Source organism: Scyliorhinus torazame, chromosome 2 (assembly GCF_047496885.1).
Source record: "Scyliorhinus torazame isolate Kashiwa2021f chromosome 2, sScyTor2.1, whole genome shotgun sequence".
NCBI classification, from domain to species: domain Eukaryota; kingdom Metazoa; phylum Chordata; class Chondrichthyes; order Carcharhiniformes; family Scyliorhinidae; genus Scyliorhinus; species Scyliorhinus torazame.
In genome coordinates, this window is record NC_092708.1 from 21355268 (window position 1) to 21374124 (window position 18857).

At 49.1% G+C, this 18857-nt stretch overlaps 1 protein-coding gene across 2 annotated transcripts in view; it reads left to right on the forward strand.

The window, feature by feature from the left end:
• Positions 1-17480, forward strand: part of nhej1 (nonhomologous end-joining factor 1) — a 366800-nt gene extending 349320 nt beyond the window's left edge. For both annotated transcript variants that reach the window (XM_072469332.1, XM_072469342.1), the window contains exons 6-8: positions 3421-3535; positions 11855-11976; positions 15764-17480. In XM_072469332.1, the coding sequence (XP_072325433.1) occupies positions 3421-3535; positions 11855-11976; positions 15764-15856 (330 nt within the window). In that variant the 3' untranslated portion in view covers positions 15857-17480. The remainder of the gene's footprint in view (positions 1-3420; positions 3536-11854; positions 11977-15763) is intronic.
• Positions 17481-18857: the final 1377 nt, after the last annotated feature.

Below are 18857 nucleotides of genomic sequence, written 5' to 3' on the forward strand. Positions count from 1 at the left end.
AATTGATTTTTATCAATAACAATAATTGTAATTAAATAGACAGCAAATACAACTGGTTAACTATTATCTAATTCCTAACCCCCCCCCCCCTTCCTCAACTCACCCCACCCTCTATATACACACACCAGACAGACAAACACAGAGGGGAGAGAGAAGTGTAAAAAAGAACCATGCAAAAGGATAAAAGTCTCTGTTTCAGATGGGCATATTCTAGTTAGATTCTCAGTCCAGGCTTCCAGATGGATGTCTTTGCTTTCAGTCTGTAATGGTCTTCTCTGTAGATTTGTCAAGATTTCACATCTTCTCTGTAGCCTCATAAACAGCAGACGGGAAGCATTTTTGGCGAAAGAGACAGAGACAACTGACAGCTTCTTCTCTCAAGACCTTTCTCTTCCATGATCCTCTGAAAACCTCCACCTGGCTGAACCCAATCACTGTCTGTTGCCGAGGGGATTGCGGTCCTTAGCCAATCCATTGGCTACCAACCAACGGAATTCCTCCGATTTCTCAGGTGCCAGAAAGTCTGGGTTCTTCTGTTTAAAATCTAAGTCTTCATAGCGCAGTGTACTATTTTGCAACTTTTGAGTTCCTCACTTCCTCTGCTAGTGATAAAGTAAAAGAAATTGGAAACAAAGGGAATCAACAGGAAGTATAGTATAAACCAAAAGACAGCAGCTCTGACAGTGCAGCATTCCCTCTGCTCAGCATCAGCCTATATTTTGTATTTCTTATTCTTTCACGGAATATTGGGGTCGCTGGCAAGACCGGCATTTGATGTCCAATCCCAAATTGCCCTTGGCTTGTTGGACTATTTCAGAGGGCAGTTAAGAGTCAACCATGTTGTTGTGGGTCTGGAGTCACACTGGATTGGATTGGATTGGATTTGTTTATTGTCACGTGTACTGAGGTACAGTGAAAAGTATTTTTCTACGAGCAGCTCAAACAAATCATATAGTACATGAAAATAAAATAAAATAAAAAGAAAATACATGGGGCAACACAAGGTACAAATGTAATTACATAGAGACCAGCATCAGGTGCAACGTACAGGGTGTAGTGTTAATAAGGTCAGTCCATAAGAGGGCCATTTAGGAGTCTGGTAACAGTGGGGAAGATGCTGTTTTTGAGTCTGTTCGTGCGTGTTCTCAGACTTTTGTATCTCCTGCCCGATGGAAGAAGTTGGAAGAGTGAGTAAGCCGGGTGGGAGGGGTCTTTGTTTATGCTGCCTGCTTTCCCAAGGCAGCGGGAGGTGTAGATAGAGTCAATGGATGGGAGGTGGGTTTGTGTGATGGACTGGGCTGTGTTCACGACTCTCTGTAGTTCCTTGCGGTCTTGGGCCGAGCAGTTGTCATACCAGGTTGTGATGCAGCCAGATAGGATGCTTTCTATGGTGCATCTGTAAAAGTTGATGAGTCAGTGTGGACATGCCGAATTTCCTTAGTTTACAAAGGAAGTATAGGCGCTGTTGTGCTTTCTTGGCGGTAGCGTCGACGTGGGTGGACCAGGACAGATTTTTGGTGATGTGCACCCCTAGGAATTTGAAACTGCTAACCATCTCCACCTCGGCCCCGTTGATGCTGACAGGGGTGTGTACAGTACTTTGCTTCCTGAAGTCAATGACCAGCTCTTTAGTTTTGCTGGCATTGAGGGATAGATTGTTGTCGCTACACCACTCCACTGGGTTCTCTAGGCCAAATCAGATTTCCTTCCCTAAAGGACATTAGCGAACCAGATGGATTTTTACAATTGATAACTTCATGGTCACCATTCCTGAGACTAGCTCTGGATTCCAGACGTTTTAATTAATTCAATTCCACGAGCTGCCATGGCGGGATTTGAAATCATGCCCACAGACGATTTACCTGGGCACCCGGATTACTAGTCTAATGATGGTATCACTACGCCACCAAATTCAAGTCTGTGGAGCGGGGCTGACTTTGGGGGGGGGACGGTGTGACCCATTGAACCATTGGCAAGACGATGGGTGTTGTGATACTTTTTTCACACAAATAGGGGCTGGTTTAGCACAGGGCTAAATCGCTGACTTTGAAAGCAGACCAAGGCAGGCCAGCAGCACGGTTCAATTCCCGTACCAGTCTCCCCGAACAGGCGGCGGAATGTGGCGACTAGGGGCTTTTCACAGTAACTTCATTTGAAGCCTACTTGTGACAATAAGCGATTTTCATTTCATTTCATTTAGGAGTCGGCCCTGGGACAACAGTGTTTTTTTACTGGTTATGTTGCATCATATGGTCCATCTCCTTTATTCCACATGGTTCTCCAACATCAAATCGCAGATTGGATAGGGAACAGCAGCACAGTGTTTATGTAACTGGGCTAGTCACCCAAACATACAAGTTCAAATCTCTCAATGGCAGCCGGGGATTTGAAATTCTGTTAACAAAATAATTTTAAGAAACCTGAAATAAAGCCTTAAATCGGTAATGGTTAGTGTGTAACTGCTGGATCAAATCTGCCTGACTCACGAATGCCCTTTAGGGAAGGAAATCTGCCACCTTACGTGGTCTGACCTATATGTGACACCAGACCCACAGCGATGCGGTTTACTTTGAACTGCCCCCTGAAATGGCCCAGCGAGCCACTCTGTTGTGTTCAAGAAGGCAGCTAACCACCACTGTGGGCAGCACAGTAGCATTGTGGATAGCACAATTGCTTCACAGCTCCAGGGTCCCAGGTTCGATTCCAGCTTGGGTCACTGTCTGTGCGGAGTCTGCACATCTTCCCCGTGTGTGCGTGGGTTTCCTCCGGGTGCTCCGGTTTCCTCCCACAGTCCAAAGATGTGCAGGTTGGGTGGATTGGCCATGATAAATTGCCCTTAGTGTCCAAAATTGCCCTTAGTGTTGGGTGGGGTTACTGGGTTATGGGGATAGGGGTGGAGGTGTTGACCTTGAGTAGGGTGCTCTTTCCAAGAGCTGGTGCAGACTCGATGGGCCGAATGGCCTCCTTCTGTGCTGTAAATTCTATGATAATCTATGAAAACCTTCTCAAAGGATGGGGAGTAAATGTTGACCTTGCCAGTGACGCTTCCACCTGGTGAATGAAGTAAAACACAAACTGGGTGAAGACTGCATGGTATGGCCTGTTGTTGCGCTGTAAGGTTCTGTGACATCCTTTAGAACCTCTCCGATGCATCTCATGCAATTCTGAAGACAAGGAACCCAGGGTTCTTCTCATGTTCCAACTCGCATTGTCATGTTGCAAGTTTGGTCACTACTATTTCCCCAGGGTGAACATCCCAGCGCATTGTTGGAATGAGACTGATCTCTGCTGGGAACCACCTACACAACTCGAACACAAGGGGAGCCTGCGAGCCACCAACCAAATATTACAATTAATGGCAAAGCAGGGGGAATGGCTTTGCACTCTTAACATGTCACCTTGGGATGTGTTTTGTTGCAGACTCTATCTGAGGCCATTAGTGTGCAAGACGGAAGAGTGTTTAACACTGAGCTCCAGCGTCTCTACACAACGGTAACAACAGCCAAGCCGAAGCAGAAGAGAGGACATGACTTGGGTAGGTGCATGTAACAAATGTCTTGTGTGATTGAGAACCAGCCACTGATTGTACTGATCGCTTGTTCTTGTATGTCGGTTAATGGAACTGGCAGGGCTGGAGGATCATAGAGTCATAGATATTTACAGCATGGAAACAGGCCCTTCTGCCCATCGTGTCCATGCTGCCCAGTCTTTACCACTCAGCTAGTCCTAATTGCCCGCATTTGGCCTATATCCTTCTATCCCCATCTTAGCCAAATGACTGTCTAAATGCTTCTTAAAAGACAAAATTGTACCCGCCTCTACTACTGCCTCTGGCAGTTCGTTCCAGACCTCACCACCCTCTGTGTGAAAGAATTGCCCCTCTGGACCCCTTTGTATTTCTCCCCTCTGACCTTAAACCTCTGCCCTCTAGTTTTAGACTCCCCTACCTTTGGGAAAAGATGTTGACTATATACCTTGTAAATGCTCCTCATTATTTTATAGACCTCCATAAGATCACCCCTAAACCTCCTACGCTCCAGGGAAAAAAGTCCCAGCCTAGCCAGCCACTTCTTATAACTCAGACCATAAAGTCCCGGTATCGTCCTAGTAAATCTCTTCAGCACTTTTCTAGTTTAATAATATCCTTTCTATAATAGAGTGACCAGAACTGTACACCGTATTCCAAGTTTGGCCTTACAATGTCTTGTACGACTTCAGCAAGACGTCCCAACTCCTGTAGTCAATGTTCTGACCAATGAAACCCAAGCTTGCCGAATGCCTTTGCTCCGGGGGCGTGCTGTCCTCTCCTTCTTCACACAGTAGTGGATCCGGTGAGGGGACGGATGCTGCTGGGGTGGGGGCCGCGGTGAGGGTGGGCGGTGCAGGGGCGAGGGAGACAACCGGAGGGGGAGGGGACGGTACCAGGTCGGGGGTGGTGACGGTCGTGGGTGGGGACCCAGCGGGTGCTAGGTCCCGGAGGGAGACTGTGTCCTGTCGCCCGTCGGGGTGTGCCACGTAAGCGTACTGTGGGTTCGCATGGAGGAGGAGGACTTTCTCGACCAGGGGATCCGATTTGTGACTCCTCGCCTGCTTCCGGAGGAGGAAGGGCCCAGGAACTGTCAGCCAGGTTGGGAGCGAGACCCTGGAGGTGGACTTCCTAGGGAAGGCAAACACACGTTCGTGAGGGGTCTCATTAGTAGCAGTGCACAGGAGCGACCGGATGGAGTGGAGCGCATCAGGGAGGACCTCCTGCCAGGGGGAGACCGGGAGATTCCTAGACCGAAGGGCCAGCAGGACGGCCTTCCAGACCTCCCATTCTCCCTCTCCACCTGCCCGTTTCCCCGAGGGTTGTAGCTGGTCTTCCTGCTCAAGGCGATGCCCTTGCTGGGCAGGAACTGACGCAGCTCATCGCTCATGAACGAGGATCCCCGATCGCTGTGGATGTAGGTGGGGAAACCGAACAGGGTGAAGCTGCTGTGTAGGGCCTTGATGACCGTGGCAGAAGTCATGTCTGGGCATGGGATGGCGAATGAGAAACAGGAGTACTCATCAATGACATTGAGAAAGTACACGTTGCAGTCGGTGGAGGGGAGGGGGCCTTTGAAGTCCATGCTGAGGTGCTCAAAGAGGCAGGTGGCCTTCACCAGGTGTGCTCAATCTGGCCAGTAGAAGTGCGGCTTGCACTCCGCGCAGACTGGGCAGTCCCTGGTCACGGTCCGGACCTCCTCAATAGAGTAGGGCAGGTTACGGGCCTTGACAAAATGGAGGAACCACCGGGTGGCAGAGGTCATTGTGGAGGGCCCGGAGTCGGTCCACCTGTGCGCTGGCACATGTACCGCGGGATAGGGCATCTGTGGGCTCATTGAACTTCCCCAGGCGATACAAGAGCTCATAGTTATAGTTGGATAGCTCGATCCTCCACCTCAAGATCTTGTCATTCTTGATCTTGCCCCACTGTGTATTGCTAAACATGAAGGCAACCGACCGTTGGTCAGTGAGGAGAGTGAATCTCCTGCCGGCCAGGTAATGCCGCCAATGTCGCACAGCTTCCACAATGCCCTGGGCCTTCTTTTCGACAGAGGAGTGCCGAATTTCAGAGGCATGAAGGGTGCGGAAAAAGAAAGCCACGGGCCTACCCGCCTGGTTGAGGGTGGCGGCCAGGGCTACGTCCGATACATCGCTCTCCACCTGAAAGGGGAAGGACTCGTCGACCGCATGCATCATAGATCATAGAATTTACAGTGCAGAAGGAGGCCATTCGGCCCGTCGAGTCTGCACCGGCTCTTGGAAAGAGCACCCTACCCAAGGTCAACACCCCCACCCTATCCCCATAACCCAGTAACCCCACCCAACACTAAGGGCAATTTTGGACACTAAGGACAATTTAGCCTGACCAATCCACCTAACCTGCACATCTTTGGACTGTGGGAGGAAACCGGAGCACCCGGAGGAAACCCACGCACACACGGGGAGGATGTGCAGACTCCGCACAGACAGTGACCCAAGCCAGAATCGAACCTTGGACCCTAGAGCTGTGAAGCAATTGTGCTATCCACAATGCTACCGTGCTGCCTGTCTGATCATGGCCTTGGCGATGTCGGCCTTGATGTGGTTGAAGGCCCGGCGGCCCTCAACCGTCAGGGGGAAAAGTCTGGACTTGATGAGTTGGCGGGCCTTGTCTGCATAATTAGGGACCCACTGGGCGTAATATGAGAAAAACCCCAGGCATCGTTTCAGGCCCTTGGGGCAGTGGGGGAAGGGGAGTTTCTGGAGGGGGCACATGCGGTCGGGGTCGGGCCCTAAGACTCCATTTTCCACAACGTAGCCAAGGATGGCTCAGCGGTTGGTGCGGAAAACGCATTTCTCCTTATTGTAGGTGAGGTGAAGGGGTTTGGCGGTATGGAGAAATTATTGGAGGTTTGCGTCATGGTCTTGCTGATCGTGGCCGCAGATGGTGACATTATCTAGGTATAGGAACGTGGCCCGCAGCCCGTACTGGTCAACCATTCGGTCCATCTCTCGCTGGAAGACCGAGACCCCATTGGTGACGCCGAAGGGAACTCTAAGGAAGTGATAGAGGCAGCCAGCTGCTTCGAATGCAGTGTATTGGCGGTCCTCCGGGCGGATGGGGAGCTGGTGGTAGGCGGACTTCAAGTCCACTGTGGAGAAGACTCGATACTGCGCAATCTGATTGACCATGTCAGATATGCGTGGGAGGAGGTACGCATCGAGCTGCGTGTACCGGTTGATGGTCTGACTGTAGTCTATGACCATCCTGTGTTTCTCCCCAGTATTAACTACCACCACTTGAGCTCTCCAGGTGCTGTTACTGGCCTCAATGACCCCCCTCCCGCAGAAGCCGTTGGACTTCCGACCTGATAAAGGTCCAGTCCTGTGCACTGTACCGTCTGCTCCTCGTGGCGACGGGCTTACAGTCCGGGTTGAGGTTTGCAAAAAGTGAAGGTGGGTCAACCTTAAGAGTCGTGAGGCCACAGACGGTGAGGGGGGGCAGGGGTCCGCCGAACTTCAGAGTGAGGCTTTGGAGGTGGCACTGAAAATCGAGACCTAGCAACAGGGCAGCGCAGAGATGGGGGAGGATGTATAGTCTGAAGTTACTGTACTCTACGTCCTGTACGGAGAGGGTCGCGACGCAGTACCCCCGGATTTGTACGGAATGGGATCCGGATGCCAGGGAGATTTTCTGGGTGATGCGGAGAACTGGGAGGGAATAGCGCCTTACCATAGCAGGGTGGATGAAACTCTCCGTGCTCCGGAGTCAAAGAGACAGGTCGTCTCGTGCCCGTTGATCTTGACGGTCGTCGTAGCGGTCGCGAGGTTGCGGGGCCGAGACTGATCGAGGGTGATGGAGGTGAGCTGCGGAAGATGTTGGGAGTTGCTGGGCTGGTCAGCGGTGGCAGAGGTATCAGCAGACCGCGAACGGCCGGGCGAGCAGGGGTCCTGAGGCGCGGTCTAAGATAGCACCGAAGATGGCGGCGCCCATGGGGCGCACACGGTGGACAAAATCCAAGATGGCGGCACCCACGGGCCGCACGTGTCGTGTGGCGGAGAAGATGGCGGCGTCCCTGGATCGCACGTGGGGGGTGTGGCGATGCTGGGCCTGGAAACGGCAGCGACCGATCGGGCCTGGCAAACGGAGACGGAGTGGCCCTTCTTTCCACACCCATTGCAGGTCGCGCTCCGCGCCGGGCAGCGCTGCCTGGGATGTTTGCTCTGGCCGCAAAAATAACATTTGGGCCCTCCGGAGTTGGCTGGCTGCCGCGTGGCGCAGGGTTGCGGTGTACCCAAGTCGGCAGATGGTGGGGCACACGAGAGTGCCGCGCGGTCGGAGGTGTAGGCCTCCAGGTTGTGGGAGGCCACTTCTAGGGAGTTAGCAAGCTGCACAGTCTCTATAAGGTTGAGCGTGTACCCCCTTCCAATAACAGCTGGCGAACGTAATTGGACTTCATGCCCGTAACATAGGCATCTCTGATTAGCAGTCCTGTGCGCTGGACTGCTGACACTGACTGGCAATTACAGTTCCTACCCAGTATCCGCCGAGCACGCAAGAAATCGTCCTGAGACTCCCCCGGGAGTTGCCGTCTCGTGGCCAGGATGTGCCTGGTGAACACCTGATTCACAGTCCTGATGTACTGTCCTTTTAGTAGTGCCATCGCTTCCGTGTAGGTGGGCGCATCCCGACTGAGGGGGAAAACTTGTGGGCTCACCCGTGAGTAGAGGATCTGGAGCTTCTGCAGGTCTGAGAGGGCTTCTGTGGATGCTCTGAGGTATCCTTCAAAGCAGGCTAACCAGTGATCGAAGGTGGCTGTGGCGTCGGCTGCGTGAGGGTTCCGCTCCAGGCGATCAGGCTTGATTAAGATGTTCATCTCTAAAAATCTTGTGCAATAAATTGATGCACCATCAATGGCCACGAGATGAAAATGGTGAAACTATCGAGGCTTTATTGCACAAGATGTTGTGCCTCCTGCAGCTGGAACCAGAATGGGAACAGCGCAGGAGAGCACACACTTTTATACAGCACCTGCTGGGAGGAGCCAGCAGGCTGGGATTTACTGTGTTAGCTGTAGTACAGTGGCAGTACCGTAATACGAGTAGTGTGTGACCAGTGGTGTTTACCACACAGGCCCAGCCTGCTCAACCTTTCCTCATAAGACAATCCCTTCATGCCAGGAATCAGCCTAATGAACCTTCTCTGAACTGCTTCTTAAGTAAGATGACCAAAATTGTTACCCAGGTGCTGCCTTACCGATGCTGTCTCTGTCTCCAGCAAGACCTACCTGCTTTTACACTCCATCCCCCTTGCGATATAGGTCAACATTTCATTTGCCTTCCTAATTACTTGCTGTACCTGCATGCTGACCTCTTGTGCTTCATGTACAAGGACACCCAGATCCCTCTGTAATGCAGCATTCTGCAGTCTCCCTCCATTTACCTGATGTTCTGCTTTTCTATTCTCACTGCCAGAAGTGGCCAACCTCACATTTTCCCATAGTATACTCCATCTGCCAATTCTTTACCCACACACTTAACCTGCTTTATACCCTTTGCAAGTTCTTTGTATCCTTGCTATCTTTGTACCATTAGCAAATTTGGCTACAATACAGTCTGTCGCTTCATTCAAATCATTGATATAGATCGGAAATAGCTAATGCCCCATCACTGATCCCTGTGGCTCTCTAATAGTTACAGTTTGCCAACCTGAAAATGACCCATTCATCCCAACTCACTGTTTCATAAAATCATAGAATTTGCAGTGCAGAACATAACGTAAGAACGAGGAGCAGGAGTAGGCCATCTGGCCCTTCGGGCCTGCTCCACCATTCAATGAGATCATGGCTGATCTTTTGTGGACTCAGCTCTACTTTCCGGCCCGAACACCATAACCCTTAATCCCTTTATTCTTCAAAAAAACTATCTGTCTTTATCTTAAAAACATTTAATGAAGGAGCCTCAACTGCTTCACTGGACAGGGAATTCCATAGATTCACAACCCTTTGGGTAAAGAAGTTCCTCCTAAGCTCAGTCCTAAATCTACTTCCCCTTATTTTGAGGCTATGTCCCTAGTTCTACTTTCACACGCCAGTGGAAACAACCTGCCCGTATCTATCCTATCTATTCCCTTGATAATTTTATATGTTTCTATAAAATTCGGCCCATCAAGTCTGCACCGTCCCTTGGAAAGAGCACCCTACCAAATCCTACACCCCCACCCTATCCCCATAACCCCATCCAACCTTTTTGGACACCAAGGGCAATTTAGAATGGCCAATCCACCTAACCTGCACATCTTTGGACTGTGGGAGAAAACCGGACGACACCCACACAGACACAGGGAGAACGTGCAGACTCCACACAGACAGTGACCCAAGCCGAGAATCGAACCTGGGACCCTGGAGCTGTGAAGCAACTGTTTAACTAATCCCCTATCAATGCCAATATATCACCAGGACCACAAGCTCTTATCTTGGGCCTTTTATGCAGCGCCTTATCGAATGCCTTTTGGAAAGCCAAATACGCTACATCTACTGGTTTTCCTTTATCCACCTTGCTTGTGCCATGCTCAACGAACTGTAATAAATTTGTGAAACAAAATTTCCCTTTCACTAAACCCACGTTGCCTCTGCCTGATTAAATTATAATTTTCTAACTGCTCTGCCCTGTTAGATCCTAGCATTTTCCCAATGACAAATGTTGGACTAACTGACCTCTAGTTTCTCTCAACCAGCTTTCTTAAAAAGTGATGTTACATTTTCTGTTTACCAATCCAAAGGGATATTTCCAGATCTAGGGAACTCTGGAAGATCACAACCAAAGCACCCACTATCCCTCAAGCCACTTCATTTAAGACTCTAGGTTGGGCCATCAAATCCAGGGGACTTGTCAACCTTTAGCCCTTTAATTTTCCGACTATATTTTCTCTGGTGATAGTGATTGTTTAAAGTTCCTCCCTCCCTTTCACCCCTTCATTTTCGACTATTGTGGAGCTGCTTTTTTTGTCCTGCACTGTGAAGTCTCTGCCATTCCCTTGTTTCCCATTATTAATTCCCCAGCCTCATCCTGTGAGGGACCATTCTTCAGCTTGGATACCCTGTTCCTCAAATCAGCATCCGCTTTTGCATCTCTCCCCAACGTTGTTTCAATTGGAAACACGCACACTCCTCTCTCGCACACAAACACACACACAAACAACTTGCGTCGTTCGTCATAGAATCCCTAGCAGTGATAAGTGGGCCAATCGGCCCACTGAGTCTGCACCAATCCTCCGAAAGAGCATCCCACCTAAGCCCACTCCCCCGCCCTATCCCCGTAACCTGCACACCTTTGGACTGTGGGAGGAAACCGGAGCACCCGGAGGAAACCCACGCACACACGGGGAGGACGTGCAGACTCTGCACAGACAGTGACCCAAGGCCAGATTCGAACTCAAGTCGATTGTTAAACACCCACAAAAATTTCAGAGTCTTATTTTGTCATTGTTAAACACCCATAGACAGCAATTTGAGATGGGCTGTGGTTCATTCAATGGCTTATTTTCTAAGGGATGAAAGGGCTGGCACAATGCTTAGTACTGCTACCTCACAGCGCCAGGGACCCGGGTTCAATTCCAGCCTCGGGTGACTGTGTAAAGTTTACACTTTCTCGGGGGCAGCACTGGTGTACAGTGGTTAGCACTGCTGCCTCACAGCATCTGGGACCTGGATTTAATTCCAGCCTCGGGTGACTGTGTGTGGAGTTTACACCTCTAGTGGGCAGCACGGTGGCGCAGTGGTTAGCACCACTGCCTCATGGCGCCGAGGTCCCTGGTTCGGTCCCGGCTCTGGGTCACTGTCGGTGCGGAGATTGCACATTCTCCCCGTGTCTGCGTGGGTCTCACACCCACAACCCAAAGATATGCAGGGTAGGCGGATTGGCCACACTAAATTGCCCTTTAATTGAAAAAAAATGAATTGCATACCCTAAAATAATTTTTTTAAAGAGTTACACATTCTACCCGTGTCGGCGTGGGTTTCCTCCCACAGTCCAAAGATGTGCAGGTTAAGTGAACTTGCCATGCTAGTTTGCCCTTAACGTCCAATGCGGTTATGGGGATAATGTGGGGGGGATGGACCTCGGTAGGATGTTCTTTCAGAGGGTCAGTGAAGACTCCAACAATACAGCACAGGAACAGGCCCTTCGGCCCTCCATGGCTGTACCGATCGTGATACCATCCTTGGCCCAAACTCGATGCACTAAATGGCCTTCTTCTGTAATGTAGGGATTCTATGATTCGATGATATGATTATGCATTCCTCTTGAAGTTACACCATCCCATTGCAGCATTTTTTGATATTTTCAGGAGAGGATGACAGGAGCAATCCGCAGGACAGTCTTGAAGAAGCACAAGGCGTAGCTTCAACCAATACAAAAGAAGAAGTGTTCGCGCCAACTCCTGCAGAAAATTCAGGAATAAAAAAACAGGTCGGTGAATAATTTGGGAAGAGGCATTTAGGGGAGGCAGTGGAATTGCCACTGGGCTAGTATTCCAGAGACCCAGAGTAAGACCAGGGGACCTGGGTTCAAATCCTGCCACGGCAGATGGTGACATTTGAATTCAATCAAACCATGAAACCCTTGTAAAAACCTGTCTGGAGTTTAATGTCATTCAGGGAAGGAAATCGGCCGGTATTACCTGGTCTGGCTGACATGTGAGTCCAGATCCACTGGAATATGGTTAACTCTCAAATGTTAGGGATGGGCCAACGACACTCAGGTCCCAGCATCCCACAAAGGGGCCGCACGGGGGCGGTACGGTAGCATAGTGGTTAGCACTGTCGCTTCACAGCTCCAGGGTCCCAGGTTCGATTCCCGGCTTGGATCACTGTCTGTGCAGAGTCTGCACGTTCTCCCCGTGTGTGCGTGGGTTTCCTCCGGGTGCTCCGGTTTCCTCCCACAGTCCAAAGATGTGCAAGTGAGGTGGATTGGCGATGATAAATTGTCCCTTAGTGCCCAAACAGGTTTGGTGGGCCGACTGAGTTACGGGGGTAGGGTGGAGGTGTGGGGTGCTCTTTCCAACGGCCGGTGCAGACTTGATGGGCCGAATGGCCTCCTTCTGCACTGTAAATTCTACGAAAGAACATTCTACCACTAGACCTCACCCTCTGAAGGGGACACTAGAAATGGGAAATGAATGTCAGTGATAACCCCCCCCACAGGACAAGGTTGACCTCATGGCAAAGCATGTTAGTTGCAGATTTGGGCAGCCTGCTGTTACATTGCAGAGAATTCACAGACCAACAAGGATGGTCCGAGTAAAGCAAAGTCACTGTAATCCTAGATAACCGTGGGTTGCTTTCGACTGCAAGGGGGAGAGCTGACAGTTGGTGATTTAACCTGAGGATCACCACACCTCAGGCCGGGGGGCGGGGGTGGGGGGCAAGGTTGAGAAGGCGACGCCTTCATAAATAACCTGAGCCGGTACAGGTTATGAGCCCGCGCTGCTGGCCTCGCTTTGCGTCCCGAACCGACTGCCCAGCCAACTGAGCGAAACCAGCCTCGAAACCCAACAGTTAACAAGTTCAGATTTAGCGAGAGATGTTGGCATTAAATAATCAACAGTTCTAGCCACTTTCACCATCCATAATAATAATAATCTTTGTTGTCACAAGCAGGCTTACATTGACACTGCAATGAAGTTACTGTGAAAAGCCCCTAGTCGCCACATTCCGGCGCCTGTCCAGGTACACTGAGGGGGAATTCAGAATGTCCAATTCACCTAACAAGCACGTCTTTCGGGACTTGTGGGAGGAAACCGGAGCGCCCGGAGGAAACCCACGCAGGCACAGGGAGAACGTGCAGACTCCGCACAGACAGTGACAGAATCGAACCCGGGTCTCTGGCGCTGTGAAGCAACAGTGCTAACCACTGTGCTGCCCGATTTATTTAGGAGCGATTGATTTAATAAATTGGCAGAGAGATTACCTTCTGGGAAAGAACGAGATTGACAGATATTGTATGGTTGAGGTCAGCGAAACAAAATGGACCTGTTTGAATGTCACAAAATAGGGAAAGGATTTGAAATGAAAAAGAGATTGGCTGGTCCATTCTGATAGAATATTAACAGCACCTTAGGCCCATCAGCTTTCTGAAGGAGTCGGCCATATAGTCACCCTTCTCTCCTCTTCCCTCACACTGATTTGAATTTTCTTTCTCAAGTATTTATTTGATTCACTTTTAAAAACACTTCTATTTCCATAGTTCCTGACAGGCCTTACCATGCCCCAACAACCTCCTACATAAAAGGCAGATCACCCAGAATCTATCACCTTGTGCAGGAAATTAACTATTTCGAGCATCTGTGTGGTCAGAGCAGTAGTCCATGTATGTTAGTGCAGCAACATGCTGTACTCCTGGGCTGTCATTCAGTGTAGGGTATACACCATAACCTGTAAAATGGCCAGCGATAACCTCTGATTTATCCGCTGTGGCACAAAGGTTCACTTTCAAGTCCAACCCCAGGGATTTGAGCACAGAATCCAGGGTGACGTTCCACTGCAGTACTGAGGGAGTGCTGCACTGTCAGAGGTGGCGTGTTTGGGAGTCCTCTCGGGTGAACGTGCAAGATTCTATGGCACTAAGGGTGCTGCCCAATATTTATCCCTCAACCAACATCGCTGAAACAGATGATCTGGTCATTAATGCACATTGCTGTTTGTGGGAGCTTGCTGTGCGCCAACAGCGACTACATTACAAAAAAAACACTTATTTGGTTGTGAAAGATGCTATCTATTTTTCTATGGATATCATAATAGGTGTCATATTAGTGCAATAGGTCAGTTCAAAATGAAAACACTGTCACTGAGCGGGGAACAATAGTCCATGCCTAACATTTACCATGTGGTGAGTGCCCTATCTTGGCCCTGCTTTCATTGGAGCAGGAGGGCGAGGGGATGCTTGGGAAGAACCAGACTCATCCTGGACATTCCCTTCCTGGGCTGCACTCGCCTGGAATGCCACCTATCAAAGGTCTGAGAAGTGATCATCCACTCACTGGGCGAGGAGGAGGAAACCATGAGATAAGATGGGGAGAGTTACAGAACAAAGAGATCTAGGGGTACAGGTTCATAGCTCCTTGAAGGTGGAGTCACAGGTGGACAGGGTGGTGAAGAAGGCATTCGGCATGGTTGGTTTCATTGGTCAGAACATTGAATACAGGAGTTGGGACGTCTTGCTGAAGTTGTACAAGACATGAGTAAGGCCACACTTGGAATACTGTGTTCAGTTCTGGTCACCCTATTACAGAAAGGATATTATTAAACCAGAAAGAGTGCAGAAAAGATTTACTAGGATGCTACCGGGACTTGATGGTTTGAGTTAAAAGGGGAGGCTGGATAGGCTGGGACTTTTTTCCCTGGAGCGTCAGAGGCTTAGGGGTGATCTTATAGAGGTCTACAAAATAATGCGGGGCATAGATAAGGTAGATAGTCAACACCTATGCCAACACTAAGGTGAAGGAGAGAAGGGAAAGTCTAAGGATAGTCTATGCCAACACTAAGGGCATTCAAATAGTCATTAGATGGACAATAAGGGAATAGTGTCGATGGGCTTTAGAGTAGTTTCACAGGTCGGCGCAACATCGAGGGCCGAAGGGCCTGTACTGCGCTGTAATGTTCTATGTTCTATCTTTTCCCAAACGTAGGGGAGTCTCAAACTAGAGGGCAGAGGTTTAAGGTGAGAGGGGAGAGATACAAAAGGGTCCAGAGGGACAATTGTTTCACACAGAGGGTGGTGAGTGTCTGGAACGAGCTGCCAGAGGCAGTAGCAGAGGCGGGTACAATTTTGTCTGTTAAAAAGCATTTAGATAGTTATATGGGAAAGCTGGGTATAGAGGGATGTGGGCCAAATGTGGGCAATTGGGACTAGCTTAGTGATAGAAACTGGGCAGCATGGACAAGGTAGGCCTGTTTTCCTGTTGTAAACCTCTATGACTCTGGAACTCTCTGTAGGGGAGATAGTGAAAGCAGATACGATAATGACTTTTATGGGACGTTTTGACAAATACATGACAGGGTGGGAAAAGAGGGATATGGTCCCCAGAAGGTTAGGGCGTTTTAGTTCAGATGGGCAGCATGGCCGGTGTGTTTGGAGGGCCGAAGGGCCTGTTCCTGTGCTATAATGTTCTTTGTTCTTTGCTCTTCGAATCGAAGATCGCAAAAGTAATTATAATTGTTTATTCCCATATTAATATTTTCTCCCCATTCTATTTCAGGCAGTCCACAGTCGTCAAACTTCAGCTGTGAGAAATTCAGTACCTTCCATCGCAAAGCAGAAGAAAAAGAAAAGCAAAGGAATTTTTAGTTGATTTTAAAGCCAATAACTTATTTTTAAACAAAAAGCTATACTTCCCCTCATTGCCCCGCTTTCCCACCCTATCCCCTATTTTTTTAAGTAGAAGCCACACAGCAACCTGATGGATGGTGACAGCAGCATTATATATTTTGCCAGAATATTTATTTCCTCTCCCTACATCAAAGGAGTAAAATGTGCCGGACTGTGGGGGTTCCACGACTGTGTCATCGAATGAAGGAGGTGGCTTGCGTGACAATGATGATGGTTGCCGTGGCGATTGTTTCCAAAGGACAGAAAGTCGCTGGATGATTGTATTTTATATTTACCGTGCTAATATCAACAAAGAAGCAGGAATTAACTTTAAAATCCATGGTGGCTGAAAGTAGCGGAGGATTTGAGGAGCAGGGAGTCTGTTTCTATTTCCCTGTGATCTGTGGCACGAGCAACTTTTTCTCCTTTTCATGGCTGTCTTTGAGGTGAAACTCCAGCAAAGTGACACAGCGAAGCAGGTCACCGAACCTTCGCTGCAGTTTCTCAGCCGCTCGGGGTGTGAACGAAGTGCCAGTAACAAACCTGTAATCTTGTTAGCAGTAACCCTGATGTCAGAGAGGATGCACCTGACCACCCCTCTGTCCCCATCTCTCTTTCAGCCTTGTGTTTGCTCGTCTTTCTGTCCTCTCGCTCGTTCCTCTTTAATCTCCCATTTCTTCACCTTGCTCACTGCTCTTTCTCATTTTCTTCCCCTTCCCTATTCCCTTCTCTCCTTCATTCTCTCCCCTCTTATTTTTCTGTCTCCATTGTTTTAGCATTATTTACCTGTTTTAGGCGACGTATCATTTATCATTATCAGCAACTTTCAACTTTGGCCAGTGATGGTGACCACAGTCATTGCTCAGTGACTGGCAGTATTTCTTTGTGAACTTGTCAACTATCTTAATGCAACAATTTAATAATCTGTTTTTAAAAAGAAATCACCGTTTCGTAAGCCCCCACTTAGTTGGGAAGTCGCAGGCACTTTTTAATTTCAGAGCCCCATAATCACTATTTTTGCATGAGCAATTGTTTTTGTCTTTCCCTCACCCCCCTCTTTATTTCTAATCCGCTTAGACGGCAAAATTTATAGGTTCAGCATTCATTACTCCAAATTAAAATTGGACAGACAGCAGTAGTAACTACTCCGTCTAATTAATTAAAGGGTCTGCAAGATTGCCAACTTGGGGACAACAGATGGGATGAGTTTGGCAAGCAGCTGGGGTTTTTAGTTCATTTTGCATAGGGCTGAGTTTTACGTTTTTAAGAAAACATGGGAAGTAGATTGGGGCGCCAAACATTGACTGAAGTTCTCTTTTGCTTTTAAAATGGCTTCACCGTGACTCATTTTTCTTAAACATCCCCCGTTCCCCCTATTCCCTCCCGAAACTGCCTCCTGTGTGTCCTCACGACAGAATGAGGTGTGAATCTTTGGGGGCTCTCTGCCGTTAATGTTCCATTTTAACATTGTGACAGTCTGCTATCGGTAGCATTATTTAAACACTTTTTTCTATAAAGTAACAAAAATGTTTCTTTTTACAAATTTTGCATTTTATTCAGGACAAAACTTTTTATTCAGAAATAAAGCTGTTTAATTTTTCTTTTAATCTGCAAACCGCTGGTCCTTTTTGTTCAGGAATGTGTGTTTATTGATTCTTTACGTTTCCCTGGCTGTCCCAGGACAAAAGCACGTTGAGTGTTAATTTTGACTTTCCAAATTGTTCGGAGATCGACTTTCAGACACCACGCCCTCTTCCACGAATTCAGTTTTACATCGCAAACCCCTCCCCATCCCTGTTCCCCTGCAGAGGACTGTGGGCCATCAGGTGTCCAGCTAGAGTTGGGCAGCAAACCCGACCCTGAAATCGAGAAGTTGAGCAGCCATTGCAAGGTAAGGGGGTGGAGAGAGGTTTGTGGGATGGTGGGGTTGGGGGGTCCCTCCGTTCCTGGCGCAGTCGAAGGCAGGAGAACAGGGCATGGTACCTTGAGTCGCAGGTCAAAGTCGCCTCTTTGTCTGGCCTCCCAGCGTCAAAGCTCAGGGGTAAACCACCCACCCTACCACAACAGCTTGGTGTAATCTCTGTGGTTTAGCCAACAGGCGTTTGCCCAATTAGTAACAATTACTGCGGGAAGCGAGGGGGATTCCACTGGGAGTTGGAGACCATCCATGTCGAGGACTTCAGCTGTCAAAGGGCGGAGATGGACAACCCCACTCCCTGTTGTCAAAATTGGATTCAGCCCCAGCGGTATTAACACACTGTTCCATCTCATCCTCTAGGGAAGCCTTAATTTCTATGAAGGCAGCAGCCTGTGACTTCTGCTCTAACAGATGAGCTGCGTTATCATTTCAGTTTTAGACACTTGCGGGTGGCTGTACACGGTTTGATACCGAGTCATGTAGGCTCAGAGGTTCTCACCTGCAATGTTTGTGCCTAGCCAGTGACATGAATTTGGAAGAAGGGAGATAAGAATAAAAAGTCCGCCCAGAGTGGCCAGTACCTCCTGATCAGGACTGAAGTCCTGTTGCTGTAAGAAAGCAGCACAAACAACTCAAGACAGTAAAGAAACTCCTACAGTATCTGCAAATGAATAGTTGAAGCATGTGTAGAAAGAAATTGTGTTTAAATAGCACCTTTCACAATCTCCGGTCATCCCACAGCGCTTTACAACTAGTTATATGGGGCAGAATGATGGCGGAAACGCGATTGGGCAGAGAATCGGTTTTGATGACAAAATCGTGGCGGGCGCTGATTTCCCGCCAAATCGCAATTCTCCGGTGCCTCGACAGCGGCGTCAATGCGTTCCACTCTGCATGTACAATGAACACCGTTTGCACATCATTCGGGGGCCTGACCCGGTATTCTCCGGGGCCTCCGTGACTCTCCGCCTCCCCTGGGGGAAATTCCCGACGGTGAGGCTCACATGTGCTTTTAAAAATCACGAAACGTGCCGTGGGTGATGAGGGAGAGAGTGGAGAGGTGTGA